At 32.1% G+C, this 19,734-nt stretch overlaps 1 protein-coding gene across 2 annotated transcripts in view; it reads left to right on the forward strand.

Annotated features, from left to right (window-relative positions):
• The first annotated feature begins 371 nt into the window (after nt 1-371).
• The window catches only part of LOC126881974 (parathyroid hormone/parathyroid hormone-related peptide receptor-like), a 65,632-nt gene continuing 46,269 nt past the window's right edge, over nt 372-19,734 (forward strand). Inside the window, exon 1 of one of the 2 annotated variants that reach the window (XM_050646721.1) lies at nt 372-689. In XM_050646721.1, the coding sequence (XP_050502678.1) occupies nt 507-689 (183 nt within the window). In that variant the 5' untranslated portion in view covers nt 372-506. Of the gene's footprint in view, nt 690-4,066; nt 4,322-19,734 lie in introns of those variants that run through there. The other variant, XM_050646722.1, reaches the window with a different exon arrangement.

Below are 19,734 nucleotides of genomic sequence, written 5' to 3' on the forward strand. Positions count from 1 at the left end.
ACTCCTTAAATGATTGTACAGACCTAGACTATTACAAGATAAGAATTAGATAAAATGTATTATTCTAATAATGTACCATTTTAATGTATTTCGGTATTTTGTTTTTTTCAAATTATTATAATGTAGAATAAACCAGATGTAATATTGTGGGAAAACTGTGGGTGATACGTAAAATCTAATTTCACATTCTTTTTTAGCGCCAAAAAATACATAGGATTCACATAAACTTGTAAGAATAGTTTTATAAATCTTTTTTTGTTGGCTTGTGTAATGTTATTGTATATTCTTCTTAAAAATAATGAAATATTATTGTAATTTAAGACGAGTGGTAAAATATTGATAAGAGACAGGCTGTTTACATGATTGAATTCAATTCATCTCTGTCACGGCACGAATAAACACATTAATACATTATTAAATCACGCCCAATATTAACTTACGTTCTTTCAATTTTCTTAACACACCGTCACTTTATATCGTCGAGCTGCTTCTGAGCAATACTCAACATGAACAGTACTGATGTCTTACTTTACTTGAGCAAAAAATGCTATAGAACACACCAGAAAAATTTGACTAAGGATGGCATGTGCCCACGAGCCTATGATGGGCGTCTATGCTGGCCTCCTACTAATGCCGGAGAATTGGCGGTGCGGAGCTGCTCTTGGGATATCTTAGAGTCCACTCAACAGGTGAGTTTAGAAAATAGTCCATTCACTCACGGTAAAATATTGCAAAATCCCCAATTTTAAACAACCGCTTGGATTGACAAGAAAATTTGTCATAGACATAGGTAACATATCAAAGAAAAAACAGTGATATTGTGCTGATGTGCGTTTTTGCCCTGGGGGTGAGTTTCACCCCTTCTCAAGGTGAAAAAAACTGACCAATTCTAAGTAACTTTTGTTCTATGGAGTTTTTTCACTAAGTCAATACTTTTCGAGTTATTTGTGAGTGAATATGTTTATTTTGCAACTAAAGCCTACGTTTTAGACGGTTTTTCATAAATAACTCAAAAAGTAAATATTTTATCAAAAAAAATTTTCTTAGCAAAAATATAGCTTATAAAAAAGTGAAGAAAACAGTGTATGTATAGTTGTAGCTAATAAAAATTAGTTTCTTATTCGGCAAATTCCAAATCGAATATTTAACGTGAAATAACCAAAATATTAAGAACTTTTGGGGAAAACTCATTACAATTTTTTTAAAATGTTGAAAAAAGCTTGATATTTGTTTTTTTTTTAATTTCTAACATCAAAAGTAAGTTACGCTCAAAATATAATAAGATTTTAACTTTACACCAAAAACACCCAAATAAGAATTCACTGTAATTAAATTCTGCATAGAGACGTGTTCTTCCCGATTTACTTCGACGAAAATTTTCCCCGGAAAATGCGGGTTTTTCCAACAAAATCTTTAATTTTCGACTAAAATTTTAGATAAGTAATTGTTTATCAATAACTAAATAACTTGGTAATATAAAAGCTCTTTTCGCATAGATTATAATTCCAGAAACCTAAGGAAATTGAATGAAGAGTTTAGCAACAATTGAATTTTTAATTAAAAATTTACGGTCGATATAATAACCACAATAGTTATGATATATAAGAATAACTATGATTTTTATATAAAAAGACAGCGTACCTATCTAAAGTACTTTACAGAAATGAAATTGGACTATTTAAGTGGCCTCAGGAATATTTTAAAATTATAAACAAATTTTTGGATTATAAACAAATACAATATCTTGGGAAATAATAAATTAAATTAAATCATGAAAACGATACTGGCAAAAAACGGCAGGACGCTTTTTTTAAAATAAAAAACGTTAAATTATGATGAGTGATTCTTGAGATACAATCGGTCAAAATTGACCGGCATTTACGGCAAAGATATAAACAATAGGATTATAATTTTTGAACCATCACCTTTTTGTTTCAGTCCTCTTTCTCCATATCAAGTTTATATCTTTAAAATACTCTTAGCATATAATATTATAATGAAAACTATCGATATTACGAGTGAAAATTGCCAAAAATAGCAAAATTCCAATCAAAAAATAAGTTGGAGAAAATGTAATCTCCAAATTCATAATCGGTATACCTACGTTAAAAAAATGCATTTTCTCGACTTTCCATGGAGCAATTTTCTTCATTCTTTTTTTGTTCCCAAGTATCTCGAGTAGAGCCATCTAACTAACGCAAATTAATTTATTTATTATAACCAAAATTTTTAATTTGTTTAAATAAAGATTGTTTAAATAATTATACAGCTTTCAAATGAGAATATTTGTGTTTTTATCGTAAAAAGGTACACTTGTAGTAAGTTTATCTAAAAAAAGTCTACAAGTGAAAAAAATATGTAGTTTTCTTTTCTTGTAAATAAATGAATCTACGAGTATTATAACAAAATAAAAGCAAGTTTGACATTTAATAATGCGTTGGTTAGATGGCCCTACTCGAGATACTTGGGAACAAAAAAAAGAATGAAGAAAATGGCTCCATGGAAAGCCGAGAAAATGCATTTTTTTAACGTATAATACCGATTTTGAACTTTGAGATTACAAACATTTTCTACAACCTAATTTTTGATTAGAATTTTGCTACTTTTGGCAATTTTCACTCGTAATATCGATAGTTTTTATTATAATAATATATGTTATAAGTATTTTAAAGATATGAAAATTGGTGTGGAGAAAGAGGACTGAAACAAAAGGGTGATGGTTCAAAAATTATGATCCTATTGTTTATATCTTTGCCGTAAATGCCGGTCAACTTTGACCGGTTGTATCTCAGGAACCACTTATCACAATTTAACGTTTTTTCTTTTAAAAGAAGCGTTTTACCGTTTTTTTGCCAGTACCGTTTTCATGATTTAATTTAATTTAATATTTCCCGAGATATTCTATTTGTTTATAATCCAAAAAATTGTTTATAATTTTAGAATATTCCTGGGGCCGCTTAAATAGTTCAATTTCAATTCTGTAAAGTACATTAGACAGGTACAGTGTCTTTTTATATAAAAATCATAATTATTCTTATGTAAGTATCATAATTATTGTGGTTATTGTAGCGACCGTAAATTTTTAATTAACAATTCAATTGTTGCTAAACTGTTCATTTAATTTCCATCGGCTTCTGTAATTATAATCTATACAAAAAGAGCTTTTACATTAATAAGTTATTTAATTATTAATAAACAATTACTTATCTATAATTTTAGTTGAAAATTAATGATTTTGTTGGAAAAACCTTCATTTTCCGGGTAAAATTTTGGTCGAAATAAATCGGGAAAACACGTCTCTATGCAGAATTTAATTACGGTTAATTTTTATTTGGGTGTTTTTGGTATAAAGTTAAAATCTTTGGAGTTATAGAGCAAAAATTGAAAAAAACAAGATTTTCGGGCGCCATTTTGTTTATAAAAAAAGTAGCACACTAACTGCGGACTTTTCATACCAAATATACAATCATAAAATTCGATCCCAGCAATAAAATTGCTGGTAAATAACTTTTCCTTGTATTTTGCTAATTAACCCAGAGTATATGTGTTATCTAAATCAATTCTAAATTTAAATTAAGTTTCCTATTTTTTATACTGTGTTAAACCGTATGATAAATAAATACTTTTAAGTATGGCCCACCTTGAATATTGCTACTCATTCGTGTTTCGACTATTTAGATAACTTCTCTTCGTTTGCCTATTTATGAGGTTTTACTTTATCTTGGGATATGGTTTTGGATATTTCCTATTATGCTTAATAACCTCACAGCCGATAGACTCCTACCCACTGTTAGTTAAGCTCATTTAGAATATTGTTTAATTTTTAGTTATCTATTATTTTGTTTAGGTATGCCAAAATGAGATCAGTGATTTCCAAAACGAGCACCATTTTCAAAATATATTTGTCGATAATAACTCAATGTCATAAGAAAAATGCTAATAATATAAATGGTGAATGGCAACATGATTTGATAAATATTTTATTATTAGATTTGATATAAATTAAGCAAAATATATCACAAGGAAATATACACAGTACTGTTAGTTTACCAGGACCGGTATTAAGGGGGTAACCGCAAAATCTTGGTCCAATGCTAGAATATTCCACAGGGTGATGCGAACTTTGAGAAAAAACACAGTTTGATTGGTACACCCGGTATACAATGAAAATTTACCTGTTTAGCAACAATAATATTACAGTGGTATTGCTAAAGAATCAGTCTATAACATGTTCAAAAAATCGCTTAAATCGGCCAACAGGTTTAGGAAATATGAGACATCAAAAATGACCAAATTTTTGATTGGGCCGATTTCTATGCACGTAAGTTTATTTTAAATTCATAGAAAACTTGTACTTTTACAAAATGGCACTAAACAACACTTATAGTGTTTTCCTTTATTTTCCATAGTAAACCTTCTTTCTTTTTCTTCAAAAACTGTATCGAACTCCAATCTCAACAAACTGATATATATTATTATAATGACATACGATAAATTATGTCATCGAAATATAAATATTTTCCCTTATTCCGTGACGATGAGCTGGCCAAATACCCAAGTAGGTGGATGCCAATAAACTAAATAATTAGAAGAAGAATATACCTAAATACAGGGTGCGCCAAACCTCTGGTCTTCTTTGATTACGGCTAAACTATGAGATATACAAAAAAATGTTTATAACAAAACTAATGTGTATCAAAGAGGTCTATAATCTAAAATTATTTTCAATTATACAGGGTGAGTCAGAACGACGGTATGAACCAAAGTTTTATTTTTTTAAATGGAACACCCTGTATATTAAATCATTTTTGAATATATTATTTAAAAATATGAAAAATTTGTATAAGGTCTTATAGGCCTAAAGTTAATAATTTTCGAAATATTTACATTTTTATTGAGAAAAATGGTAATATTTATAGGGTTATGGATTATGTTTCCAAGGAAATAAAAATTTAGGTGATAGGTCAAAGTTTTTAAAATATAGTGTTATTTTTAAATAATTTAATATTTTTTACTTTTAGCCATAAAATATACAGTGTGATCACTATTTGCAAATACAAAATTTTCTCATTTTTTTTAAATGGGACACTTTGTATATTAGTTTTGCGTTTTGTAGTAAACATTACAACCTTTCTTTTGGTATAAGGTTGTATGTACCTAGCATGTTTCGTTTTGTAGATATTTAAAAAAAAAAAACTAGAGATTTTACGTGTTTGCGGATTTTGTATTTAAATTTTTTTTGCAAAAAAAATAATTATAATCTGGTTTTAGAAACATACACTAAAATATAAAATATGAAAATAAAAACGTAATTAAAGATTAAAATAAATCGTATGCTAGTACAACTCAATTGAATTTAATAACTTTAAATTATTTTACAAAAAATATTTTACCATATTAATGAATGCATAAATTAGTTACTAAATTAAATAAACAACCAAATTTTAAATCAACCGTAGTAATTTTTCTACTACAGCAACTTTCCTGTACCAAATTAATTGTTAGTTAAATTGAATTTAGTTAAACTTTTAATTTACCTTTTAAATTTACATACATACATCTTGAGAATATAAAAATTATTATAAAGTATGCTTTGAAACAAATGAATGTTAAATGTATCATCCAAATTATTTATTAATATAAATAGTATTTACTGGTGTCACAAAAACTGGTAATACTTTTGTAGTTGAAATTTTTGTAACAATTTTTTATATTTTAAATTTTAATTTTTTAACCGAAAAATTTTTGGATATGACATTTGTTTTGGGCGAAACCATTAGAAATTATTACCAGCTTTTGTGACACGAGTAGGTACATAGATACTATTTACTTCTTAATATACTTCCATAACGTTCATTTGTTTCAAAGAATACTTTATACGTTCTCAAGATGTAGGTAAATTAAAAAGTTATTAACTGATCTCACTCGTAAATACAATATAACTAACAATTAATTTGGTACAGGAAAGTTGCTGCGGTACGATTTATTTTAATCTTTAATTACGTTTTTATTTTCATATTTTATATTTTAGTGTATGTTTCTAAAACCAGATTATAATTATTTTTTTTGCAAAAAAATTTTTAAATAAAAAATCCGCAAAAACGTAGAATCTATAGTTTTTTTAAAATATCTACAAAACGAAAAATGCTAGGTACATACAACCTTATACCAAAAGAAAGGTTGTAATATTTACTACCAAACGCAAAACTAATATACAGGGTGTCCCATTTAAAAAAAATTAGAAAATTTTGTATTTGCAAATAATGATCACACTGTATATTTTATGGCTAAAAGTAAAAAATATTAAATTATTTAAAAATAACACTATATTTTAAAAACTTTGACCTATCAACTAAATTTTTATTTCCTTGGAAACATAATCCACAACCCTATAAATATTACCATTTTTCTCAATAAAAATGTAAATATTTTGAAAATTATTAACTTTAGGCCTATAAGACCTTATACAAATTTTTCATATTTTTAAATAATATATTCAAAAATGATTTAATATACAGGGTGTTCTATTTAAAAAAATACAACTTTGGTTCATACCGTCGTTCTGACTCACCCTGTATAATTGAAAATAATTTTAAATTATAGACCTCTTTGATACACATTAGTTTTGTTATAAACATTTTTTTGTATATCTCATAGTTTAGCCGTAATCAAAGAAGACCAGAGGTTTGGCGCACCCTGTATAACCATAAATATAATTATAACCAGAAAGTTGAACTATGTGACGTCAAGGGTCGTTTGAACTATTTTATATTGCAAAAGATTTTAAATTTGTACTTCTAAGTTATTATGAGTTTTTGAAGCGTGAAATTTTAGAAATCTCATTTTTAAACAAAACTGAACATTATTATGTAATCAAAAAAAAAAATGTGCAAGTTCCCTATTAAACCTTCGTCATTACAATCCTAATAGAAATAAATAGCTTCCCACTTGACAATAACTTTATTAGTGCAGTCACTGAAAGTTTTAACCTCCGATTTCGTTGAACCTCCATCGATATTTATGAAAATTGGTGAGTAGTTAGAAGATACCTCAAGAAACAAAAGTGACATAGTCCGATTTTGCACTTTTACCCTGAAGGGGGACGCACCCCCCTCCTTTTCAGGGGTGGAAATTATTTTATTAAAAATACCTCCAGGAATCAATATAGGGTCTAATTTTAAGTAAAATTTGTTATAAAGGTTAAAGTAAAATTTGTTATAAAGGTTATTCAAATAAATCAATAGTTTTTGAATTATTAGAGATCAAAGATTTTGATTTTTCGTGAAAAAAATGCATGTTTTAACACGATTTTTCGTAAATAACTCAAAAACAGTAAGTTTTTTCAGAAAAGTTGTCATTGCCAAAATTGAAGGTAATAAAAAAATCAAATAAACAAGTTATTATAAAAACCTTTGAGTATATACACACAGTGAGTTATAACTAATTGAATGTATATTTTTTTCGACGAGTACTCAAATCTAAGTATTCAAGCTTAAAAGACAGGACAACGATGCATTTTATTAAATATAGCTACTAAGCCTATTTTAAAGAATACTAAAGTATAAAGTAATACCTAATGCCTAAACAATACCTATCAAAAAAGCTACAGAAGAAGTCGATAGCATCAAAATTAAGCAAGTTATGATGAAAATAAGAGGACCCTTTCGAACTTTTTAGGAATAAATGAAAAATAAAACATATGTCATTTCAACAAAAATTAAAATTTATAGTAATCCCTATAAAACTTTCTTTATTTTAACATGTGTCATGACCTCAAAATTTTTTACTGGTGTATAATGCATAGTTGTGAAAAAAATATGATTTACAAAAATCAGAATTTTTCAAATCTTCGTAAATTTCATTTTCTTTTGATAATAACTCCAAAAATACTCGATATACGTAAGAAATGATACACAACTAAATTTTAGTTTTTCGTTTGTTAAAGCTTTTACTTAGTTTTTAATTTTTGTATGATAAAAAATCACCGAGATACAAACGTTTAAAGCCTAAATTTTACTGTGAGTACCATGTAACCGGCCCTTTAACCTATTGTCTTTTAAAAAATAATGAATTTAGAAGATTATGTTAAATACGGTGTTATAGCCCTTGAAATTATCTTTGAAGTGGTTGTAGGATAAACCTCATATCTTAAAAATTAACGGAGTTATTCTAAAAAAAACCAATAACATTTTTTTGGAAAAAATTTTGTAGCAGAGATTTTGTATGTATAAAGGATGCGGAGAAGTCCAATTACTCATTTGTAGTAAGAGACGAAAAAAATTTTTATTTAGATTGATTCTTATTTAGCGTATGGCGTAGATCACATAATAGGTAATTAATTAGATTTATGTATTATACAATGCATCATAAACAGATGTCTAGTTTTTTATATATTCGATTGACCCTTCGGTTGCCACTACAAAGTCTATAGGGTCGCCTGTGTATGCTCTGCGTGGGCAGTCCTGAATTATGTGTCTGAAGTCTGATCGTCTGTGTTGCAGCGCCGTAGTCACAAGAAGGCGAGGGAAGTTTACCCCATCTGTAGAGGGAGTCGGAGTATCTTCCACAATTTGTTCTAATTCGATTAAGTGCTGCCCAAATCTTACGGAGACGTTCAAATTCGCCAGGTTTTTCTATGATGTCCGAAAGACTGTGGTAATGCGGATCTGTCTTACTTTCCCAATCTTCTCTCCATCGGGCATTTAAGTCAAAGTTGGATTGCTGCAGCGCTTGAGCAGATTTTAAAGGGAGTAACCTGGATCGGAGACGGTTTCCAAGAATATCGAGGATGTGTACTAGAAGTTGGCGACTGCCCATTAATTTGTTATATTCTTTAACTAATGCATGTTAGCGGCGTTGGTTGGATGGTGCTATATTACCAGTGCCGGCGCTAGGATATAAGGTGCCCGCCTGCAAAACTAGCACAGGCGCCCCCCACCCACACACATACACACAGATACTCGTACAACCCCAGCCTCGGGAACATTATGTGTGTTCAAATGGAACAGTGAGACCCACATGTCCGAAGATCAAACCGGTCACACTGCGTAACCTGACCCCGTATCTATCTGACCCCCCAAGCTGTACCAGCACCCCTCCCTATCGCAGTACATAACGAATAAGGGTAAAAGCATGCCGAAGATACATGGATGAGCGCGGTGTAGGCAAAGATCTTATACACATAGATTTGGCCAACTCAAAAAAATAGCGTAACGCGGAGCAGTTCGGGTCGGTGGTCTATCTATCTCTCTCTACTGGCGATTACCTTTCTCTCTCTAGCATATGATGGCTGCCGCCTCTGTGTAACTGTCGTTCCATTACTCCCACCTCTTGGTAGATACGCTCACACTCGCACGACAGACAAAGATAGCTAGACCACCGTACTTGATATCGACGTTACACCCCGTACTTGATATCGACGTTACACCCCGATACATTGTTTAGCATATCCCTAGCCAGATCTATTCTTGACATATCTCTGGGTGTAGGTCGCGATCGCGGTCGCTACATGGATATCAAAACAAACCTTTATTTTCTTATGAGATCGCACATACCAAGGATGTGTCACCCGTTCACCCTCGCGACCTTGCATTGCGGTTTACAGCGATGTCGATGTCAAAACAGGATACGGAAAGTATCTTCGGTATGTTCTGCCCGTCATCGATGTAAACCTCGATGCAAGGTCGCCAGGGTGAACGGGTGACACATCCTTGGTATGTGCGATCTCATAAGAAAATGAAGGTTTGTTTTGATATCGATGCAGCGAACGCGATCGCGACCTACACCGCGATCATCCATTTATCTTCGGCATGTTTTTTTTTACCCTTAGGAGGCTTTGTACTGAACGTTACCTTGGATGCACTGGGTAATGGAACACATCCTCTGTATTACTTTACGTGGTTAAACCACCTGATTTTAGGGGTAGCTAGAAGAGCTATTTGACTTGATTTTGGACTTGTGTCCTAAAAATGTGTGTTCCGGGCAGCGAGGCACCGACTTAAGTCGGTGTCCCGCTATCCGCAAATGTCCCCGGTAAGTAAAGTTCGGTTACAGTTTTATTGGACCCCTCATCTGACAAAACAACTTTACCTTTTTTAAGAAATTGGCTAAGAGAACTAATATTGTTTTTTGTGTCATTTCTTCTTTTTCGGCTTTTATTTTTCGATTTGTTCCCCAGAAAATTTTTTTTAATCCATTTTTATTGAACTAATTAAAAATAATAACTTAACCGTAAATAAATAACAGTATTGAGTAGTACTTAACAAATATAATTTTATATTAATTGAATGATATTTAGATTAGATTTTATGATTATACATAATACTTAAATAATTAGACACGCACAGGCGGCCAGAAAACAGTATCATAATCTTGTTTATTTTACTAGAAATCATTCATTTCCTCTCATAACTGCGATACAAAACTTGCAAGAAATTTGAAAAGCAAAGTTGTTTGGTTGAAATATGATATCTTTGAGCAATAAATTACATTACTACCTACATGGTAAGAATTCTATGCCGCATTGCATATTTTTGTATATTATTATAATGTGATATGCAAAACTAACAAACACAGGTTAGGGTATTATGACGAATTTAAACCACATTTAAAAAATGATTTTTTCTATTTTAGTATTTTACATAACACCAGCAGAAAAAAAGCTCATTTTGGCGCCCCCCAAACAGGGGGCATCCCTTGCAGGCCCGTTATCGCCGGCCCTGTATATTACTAAGGGTAGGTAGCCACATTGTAGCGGTGGGCTTAATTGTGCCTGTTATCATACGCATAGCACGGTTTAGTTGAGTGTCGACCAGGTGGGTATGCATGCTATTTAGCCACACTGGTGCACAGTATTCTGCCACCGGATATATCAGGCCAAGAGCAGAGGATATTAAAGTTGATGCTGTGGCCCCCTATGTAGTGCCGCAGAGTTTCTGTATTATATTGTTGCGTGTTTTCAATTTTGCTGCTGTTTTCGTCAGGTATTCTCTGAATGTGAGCGTTCTGTCTAGAGTAACCCCAAGGTATTTCGGGTATTTATTGTATTTCAATAGTTTGTTATTAAAATACACTCGCAATTCTCTATTTGCCAGCCTGTTGTTGTGATGAAAAGCTGATACATCAGTTTTGTAGTACTTGATTGTAGTATCCATTTCTTAAGGTATTCACTGAAGATGGATAGGTCGTTCGTGAGAGTGATTTCTGTAGTTTCTAAAGATTGGTGGCTTGTTTCAGGGGTCCAGTCATCAGCATATCCAAACTTCCGAGATTCTGTTTCTGGCATGTTAGCAATATAGTGGATAAAAAGTATAGGGGCAAGGACAGAACCCTGTGGAAGGCCATTGTTAAGTTTCATCTGTCTACTCATCTCCTATCCCCTTATTACCTGGAAGATTCTGTTTGTCAGCATGTTGTCAATGAGGTTAATTATCTTGTTGGAGGGGATAATACGGACCAGTTTATATATTACTCCCTGTCTCCAAACAGTATCTTATACTGCTGTTAGATCTATGAATACTGTTGCTGTCTTTTGTTTCTTTTGAAAATTAGATTCTATAAAAGTTGTTAATGACAGCACTTGGTCCGTACAGCTTCGATGAGGGCGAAAGGCAGCTTGTTCAGTGAGGACATTTTCTAGTATTCTGTGACTAATTCTGTTGAGGAGAAGCTTCTCTAATAGTTTATATACCATGCTGAGTAGAGCTATGGGCCGGTAGTTTTCTGGCGTATCGTTTGATTTGCCTGGTTTCGGAATTGCAATTATTTTTGTTCGCTTAAGTGAGAAAGAAATGTTGCCTGACTGAAGTATATCATTAATGAACATTGCAGGCCACTGTTTCGTGTATGCACCACTGTGTATCAAGAACTCAGGATGGATACCATCAAACCCAGGTGCTTTACCTGATTTCATTTCTTTCAGCGCATGTGTGATTTCACAAATAAGAATTCTTGCTGAATATTCGGAGTCTGTTGGGTTCGTTTATTTTAATGCCCTTAAGTCTCTTTTCACGTTGGTAGTATGTGTTCGATCTCGAGGAGCTCTGGATAGAGATACTAGATGGGAGGAAACCTTGTTAGGAGGCATTTTAGACTCTCTGGATTCCAGCTGATTAGCTCCTCCAATTTTCAGCAACAGGGACCAGCCTGCCGGCTTGATTTTTTGAAGTCAAAGTTTTCGACAGTCTTTATCCATTTTTGACGTCTAGCTGTATCGATGTTGTGTAAAAGCTCGTCGGATATTTCTCGGTCACCACTTTCGAGAAACTGCGCGTATAATTTTTCACATATTTCAGTCCATCCGGGCATATATTCTTTGCGATACCCCCTGGGCATGGTTTCCTTGGCAGCGCTTATTACTGCACCCACAAATATCTCGTAATGTTTGCTGATTGGAGGGACCCAGGTCAGAGTCCGGTCTATTTGTTCAGAGAACTTCTTCCAGTTTGGTTTTTTTAAGATTTTACCTGGGTCGAGGATATGATCTAATTATTGAGGTTGATATTCCGATGGTGATAAGCACAGGACGATGTTGAGTACGTGGGAAGTCTGCAAGGACACTTGTCGCAGTTGCTAGTGGTCTGTCATTGGTACATTTTGAGACAAAACATAGGTCTGGGATATTTTCTCTTCTCCATGCAGCTGATTTAAATATTCATCTGTCTTTGGCATCAAAAACTAGATATGTGTTTTGCTCTTCGGACCATTCTACTAGTGCCTCCCCATTTTCATCATTCGTGGTGTACTTCCACATTTCGTGGTGGCTGTTGAAGTCGTCGATGTATATAGCAGGGTGTGAATGAGTCTCTAGCACTTCTGGGTTCCATGTAGTGGCGGGAGGTTTGTATATGTTAACAACGGATTTAGATGTTAACAACGGACGTTTATTTAGATGAGATTGCCGCATAGATAGGATCAAACTTTTTTGTTTAAAAACAAACTTTTTTGTTTGTTTTTTGTTGAAACAAAAAATATTTCCAAATATACAGGGCCACCCGTATTGAAAAGTTTAAATAAACTTATCTTTTTTTTTAATGGAACACCCTGTATATTTTTACATTTTTGGATTCTCCTCGATATTTTCTTTCTTAAAATGTAAGGTTTTGCAATGGTATACGAAGTAGTTTAAAAGATAACGTTTTGTATTTGCTAATTTCATAGAAATATTAACATCCTGTATTCCAAGTATTCCACATATCTAACTGATTTTATTTGTGAGTTATTGTGGATTTTTGCCAAACATTAGTTGCAACAACAATATATTACGTGAAATTTTATTAATTTGACCGCGAAAATATTCAATCAAAAATAGTTTTTCGTGGTTTTTGATTACATCGATTGCTAAAAGGGCTTAAAAATTAATTAGTATCATAAACCATGCATATTATAAATGTTAAAAAACATGTATTTTATTCAATTAATCGAGATTACTTCCGCCAGAACGTTGAAATCTGCATTTTTACCATTAAAAAATTTAAAAAAGAGGTTGGATTTCACCCATCAAATGCAAAAAGCGCAAGTTGGTACCATATAACTTTTATTTCTTCAGGTATCGTCTAAGCAGACCAAATTTTAATGAAAATCGATGGAGGTTCAACTCAACAAAATCGGAGGTGAAACTCTTCAGCGCTGCACTTTCAGAAATATAAAAAATAATAAAAAATAGGGTGGATTTTACCCTTAAAATACAAAAGGCGCAAGTTAGCACCATATAACTTGTGTTTCTTGAAAATCGATGGCAGAGCCTATTTTACTTAAAATCAGACCCGAGGCACTACACAATTTTCGGGCCCCTAAATATAATTTAATAATATCTAATAAAAATAACTTTTTAAAATGAATTAATTATTTAATAGAAATATAGTTGCGCCAGAAATTTAAATTTTTATTAACAATATACAAAATTATTATTTAAACAATTAAACATTGTTTAAATACAGTGTGTCACATTTAAGATGAATTTCTATATTTCAGACAGAAAGACAGCTCCATATTTCGGCTATCAAAATAAATACAGAATTTCAAGTTTTGAACAGTTATACAGGTTGAAGGTTGACATTTTTTAAGCTACTCAACCAATATTTAAATTTTAATCGCGGCCTACTGCGAATCCACAAACAGGATAAATTTTCTATATTTTGCTTCGCGTTAGACATATCGGAAAAAATTATTTGAAAAAGTACTTCCAAATCTTATTCTAACACCACATACCAAATTGCATGACAAAAGTCGCACCTTTTAGTTTTTTTCAACAATTCGTTTATCCCGAGATGCATCTTGGGCCAGCCAATTTTAACTTTTAGGATCCTGACTACAAAATAATGAAAACACTAAAAGTGCGAATTGTGTCATGAAATTTGGTATGCGGGGTTAGAATAATATTTGGAACATCTTTTTCAAATAACTTTCCGGTATCTCTAATGCGAAGCAAAATATCAAAAATTTAGACTGTTTGTGGAGTCACAGTAGGCTGCGTTTAAAATTTAAATTTCAGATGGGTGTCTCAAAATATGTGAACATTCAAAATGTATGACTGTGTAAAACTTCAAATCTGTACTCATTTTGATAGCCAAAATATAGGGCTGTTTTTATCTTAAATGCGACACACTGTCTGTAATTTATTTATGTAAATACCTAATTTGGTTGTTGAACCATAAAAGGACAGACCGTTCTTGGACAAAAATTTAATGGCTACTATTATCCGTTGAAGAACGTTTCTCCAATGTTCCTTTTCTTCTAAATATCTTTTTTCCATTAATGTTACAATTTGTCCTGCTATATTACTTCTCTTGACTAACGTACCAATTGATGAAATATGTTCAGAAGATCGCTCATTTAAATCGCACGTTGCAAATGTCTGCTTTTATTATTATCCAGTTGCGTAACACACTCATTAATTTTATCAATATACTGATTCGCTAGATTATTTATAAAATATTTTTGAAATTTCAGATTTTAATGTTTTGTCCAATCCCTTACACCGCTAGGAAAGAGTTATTGACATTGTCGTCTTCTATAGGAGATGACGGAGGTAAAGTCGCTTGAAAATCAACCGTAGTTTTATCATTTATTATTTTCTGTTCGTAAAATGAAAGAATTTTAAAAATTTATGTTATTGCAACAAAATTATTTTTGGTAAACTTTCCGGGCCCCACTAAAATGTGGGCCCGAGGCAGGTGCCTCACGGGCCTAGTAGTAAAATAGGCCCTGATCGATGGAGGTTCAATGAAATCGGAGGTACAATTCTTCAGTGACTGCACTTTTAGAAATATAAAAAATTGTTGTACTAGTACACTTTAGAAGGCCAAAAATAAGCACTTTTTTAAGAATTTTTTTCTCAGAACCTTATTAAACATGAACTTAAAACTTTTTACATATTAATATGTAACTCTGAGAGAGTACAAAAAATATATATTTTTCATTTATGCACGTACACTAATATTGTGCTGGAATGGAAGCTTGGACATTGAAAAGGCAACACATAAGAAAAATAGAAGCGTTCGAAATGTGGTGTTACAGAACAATGTTGAAAATTCAGTGGGTTCAAAGGATTACCAATGTTGAAGTGCTACGACGTTTAAATAGGGAGTTAGAAATTTTGAACAGTATAAAAACAAGAAAACTAGAATATTTGGGTCACATTACCACAGGAGAGAAATATGAGCTGCTGAGAGTTAGGTAAGGAAGAAGAAGCATAGGAAGAAGACGCATCTCCTGGCTGAGGAACCTTAGAGAATGGTTTAACTGTAGTTCATTACAACTGTTCAGAGCAGCAGCAGCCAACAAAGTGACCATAGCCATTATGATATCCAACCTCTGCTAGGAGATGGAACTTTAAGAAGAAGAACTAATATTGTAGAAGGCGCCTAACTCGAGGCTTCGAAAAAAAGTAGTTCCGATAGCGGACAGTTAACCTCATGATTGGGACCACTGAAACAAAAAACTCGTACGACATTTGAAAAAGGAAGGTTTCTTAGGTGACAATTTACCACCGTTAGTGAAAATTCCACAAAAAAAAAAATTTTTACGGAAATTTGAAAAATTTTTGTGAAAAAATCGCCCTTTTTTCTTTAGTTTTTCATGGTTAAAAATATTATTTTTTATTTTTTGGCCAAATTGTGGTAAATTGTCACGTAAGAAACCTTCCTTTTTCAAATGCCGTACGATTTTTTTGTTTCAGAGATCGAAATCCTGAGATTAACTGTCCGCCATCTTTTTTCGAGGACTCGAATTTGGCGCCCTCTACAATATCATTGTACATGCATAAATAAAAAAAAGATATATTTTTTTACTCTTTAAGAGTTAGATATTAATAGGTAAAAAGTTTAATGTTAATTTTTAATAATGGTTCTGAGAAAAAAATTCTCTAAAAAATGCTTATTTTTGGTCTTCTAAAGCGTACTAGTACCTTAAAAAAATGCTCTTCACCCCTAAAATTCAAAAAGCGCAAGTTGACACAATGTCACCTTTGTTCCATGAGGTATCCTCTAACGACTCACCAATTCTCATAAAAATCGATGGCAGTTCAACGAAATCGGAGGTAATAGATCATAACCACCTTCAGTGACTGCACTGTAACTAGGTAGTGACTAGGTATATGTGATACGAGACAGGTGAAATAACAGGTTTGGAATACTTAGTTTAGAAAAAAAAATTGTTCATTAAGGGGATGGGTACGTATTTTCGGCTGCAATGATATTCAAATGGGGATTCATTTTTTTCGAATCCTGAGAAAACTAAGAAGTATTTTTGAAAAATTTAAACGCAAAATGAAAGATTACGTTCTTACCGAGGGCCGAAAGTCCCTGAAAACTTCTATGTTTATTTTAATAAACTACAGGGGTGAAAAACTAAGAGAAAATGTAGTGTGATTTTTAATTTCAAATGTCTCATTCAAAAGAAACTTTTTATTTATTCTAAGGGACTTTCGGCCCTCGATAATATTTCGGTCTTTCATTCTGCGTTTAAATTTTTAAAAAATATTTATTTGTTTTTTCAGGATTCGAAATCCAAATCGAACTCCAAATCGAACATTCGCTATCTTTGTCATACAACGCACTGAGTCAAATAGAATATGATGACAAGACAGTGACAGTTTTAAATATTTGACATGGCATCGGGACTATTTTGAGTTGTTGATTAAATAATATTGATAGTGTATTTGATAAATAATTGATTTAGGACGTGAATTTAATAAGAAGTTATTTATTGTTTATTATTTATGGAAGATCCAAGCAGAGAATACATCAGGATATATTGTGTGATCCAAGTATTCTTTTTGTTAAAGATGTTCAAAATTATTGTAAGCGTTCCATAGTAACAATATATTATTAAAAAATCACTTTAACACTTTTCCTCTTTTTTCGATTGAGTATTAGTTTTTGTTGTGCATATTACAATCACTGAATACATAGTTTGTGAAAAAATTATCACATTTATTAACTGAATTAATAATTTGCAATTATACAAATAACAGTTATCCAAGAACATTCAAAAGCCATCTCCTTAAAGTTAATGATGACATTGTCAAGTAGAATGACATTCCATTCTAATAATAGGTTTGTTCTAGCAAACAGTCAAACTAGTCAGAAACCGTCAGCAAATAGTTGGTCAGTGAGAGAACATAATGCAGTCACCAGTGCTATCCCCTCTACTCGCGCTGGTCCGCTATTCGCTGATGGTTTGAAACCGTTTGAAACTGATGCTAGAACAAACCTAATGTTTACATATCCATACCAGTGTGAATTTCACTACACGTAATTTGCCGTGTGAAGACAGACAAAGTAGGAATAGCCGTAAAATATTTGCGAATTATGTACCGATGCGATGGCCTTAAGCCGAAAATGACATTTTTATAATTAAAAAAGTGCATTTTTCTTAAATAAATCTAAAAGTATTAATACTATAAAAAAATGTTTCAAATATTAATTAAAGGATTTTTTTTACTAAAAATTTTTATTTTTTTTTATATCATGAATAATTTTAGGTATATTTAAGAAAAATGCACTTTTTTTTAATTATAAAAATGTCATTTTCGATTTAATCAACTATTTTTTCTAAGCTAAGCATTCCAAACCGGTCAAATCACTTGGATCGTATCAATTATACCTAAATAAAGTTAATTTCTAGTAGGAAATTATTCATTTCTATTAAGATTGTAGATAATTACGAAGGTTTAATTATTGTTAAATTAAAAAAAAAAGCAGAGAGCGACCCTATTTTCGTCATAAGTCGTAGTTCTTATGCAAAAATCTTTTTGTCAGAGCTCATTTCAAAGGTTTTTTTATGAACTTTAAAAGATATCCTCTAAGTTTTCCCAAAGAATGTCACCATATTCGAGTTATTTGAGATTGAAAATTCTCCATTTCGAGCTCCTTCGAAAATAACCACCCTTTAAAGAGCAATAACTCAGTGGTTATTGTGTTTACATAGGTATTTCCGACGCGAATCTCTTTGTTTTTTTAATAAGCTACAATTTTGTTCTTTTTGATTTTTACTATAAAATTAAATTTTTTTAAGTTATTTATGAAAAACGGTTATAAAACGTAAGTTTTTTCAATGAAAAATGCATAGACTCAATCGCTAATAACTTGGAAAATACCAACTTTCCAAAAAAAAATTATAGAACAAAATTTACTCAAAATTGGTCAATCTATCGACTTCCGTAGTTATTTTGATCGAAAAAGTTTTCATCTCCTAGATGGGGTTGTTTTCACCAACAGGGCAAAATGGCAAAAGCCCGCTTCGGAAGGCAGATTTTGAGAAAGTTTATAAATACTACCTAAATCCAAATTTTCAACGAAATTGACCTTCATTCTCAAAATTCCACAAGAAAATGGTTGTTGATTGGACTATTAAAAACTAAAGTCTGTGTGATGTAGATAGATCGGATAGCAGTAGACGTTTTAAGGCTGATTTTAAGGGCGGATTTAGGTTAGAACGGGGACGTGGACGACACGGCTGTCTTACTGGGTACGTTGAAGAATCGTCTGAAATGAAAAGCATTGGCTAGTTTATCATACAACGGAACGGGCGACAACGGGGATGTGCGTCGTCTATTGTTCTACGGACGTTCCGTCGTAAGATAAATCAGTTGATTTTTAATTTGTTGGTTGTTAAACTTGTTTGGTGAGTTCGCAAATTTAAAATTATGGATTCAGATTTTGAATTGCCCGACACAGAAAATGAAATTCCAGAGGAAATTTTGGAAGCAGCAAAGAAAGCGGCTTACGATAAGTTGCCAGAAAAATCAAAACTCCGTTACGAGAAGCCATACGACGCATTTAAAAATCATTTTATTATATAAAATAAAATAAAATAAAGAATTAAATTTGCATCCAACTGTCGGACAACAAAATAATGTACGTCATGTGACCGAAAATTAGTGTTTTTCAGGTCGCACCAAGCTTCCAGGGCTCGCCTGCGACTCGCCCAGGAATCTGCTTGGCTCGACCTGAAAAACACCACTTTCCGGTCTTGTAATACAAATGACTATTTCTCAGCAGCTACCGGCCGTTGGGAAATTTTACTTTTCAATTTAAAAACTGGCGCAGTTTTTAAAGTTTATTGTTTAAAAAGTTCCAAAACCGATCAATGGAACAAGGTGATCTGCGCGCCATGATGATGTAGTGAGTTTATGCCAGAGCTGGAGCGAATATTTAAATGCTTTGACAATAATTGAGCGATCGATCTCTGAAAAACCAACGGTTCGCGCGGAAGCAACTGGAATAAAAGGTG

The sequence above is a fragment of the Diabrotica virgifera genome, chromosome 3 (genome assembly GCF_917563875.1).
Source record: "Diabrotica virgifera virgifera chromosome 3, PGI_DIABVI_V3a".
NCBI classification, from domain to species: domain Eukaryota; kingdom Metazoa; phylum Arthropoda; class Insecta; order Coleoptera; family Chrysomelidae; genus Diabrotica; species Diabrotica virgifera.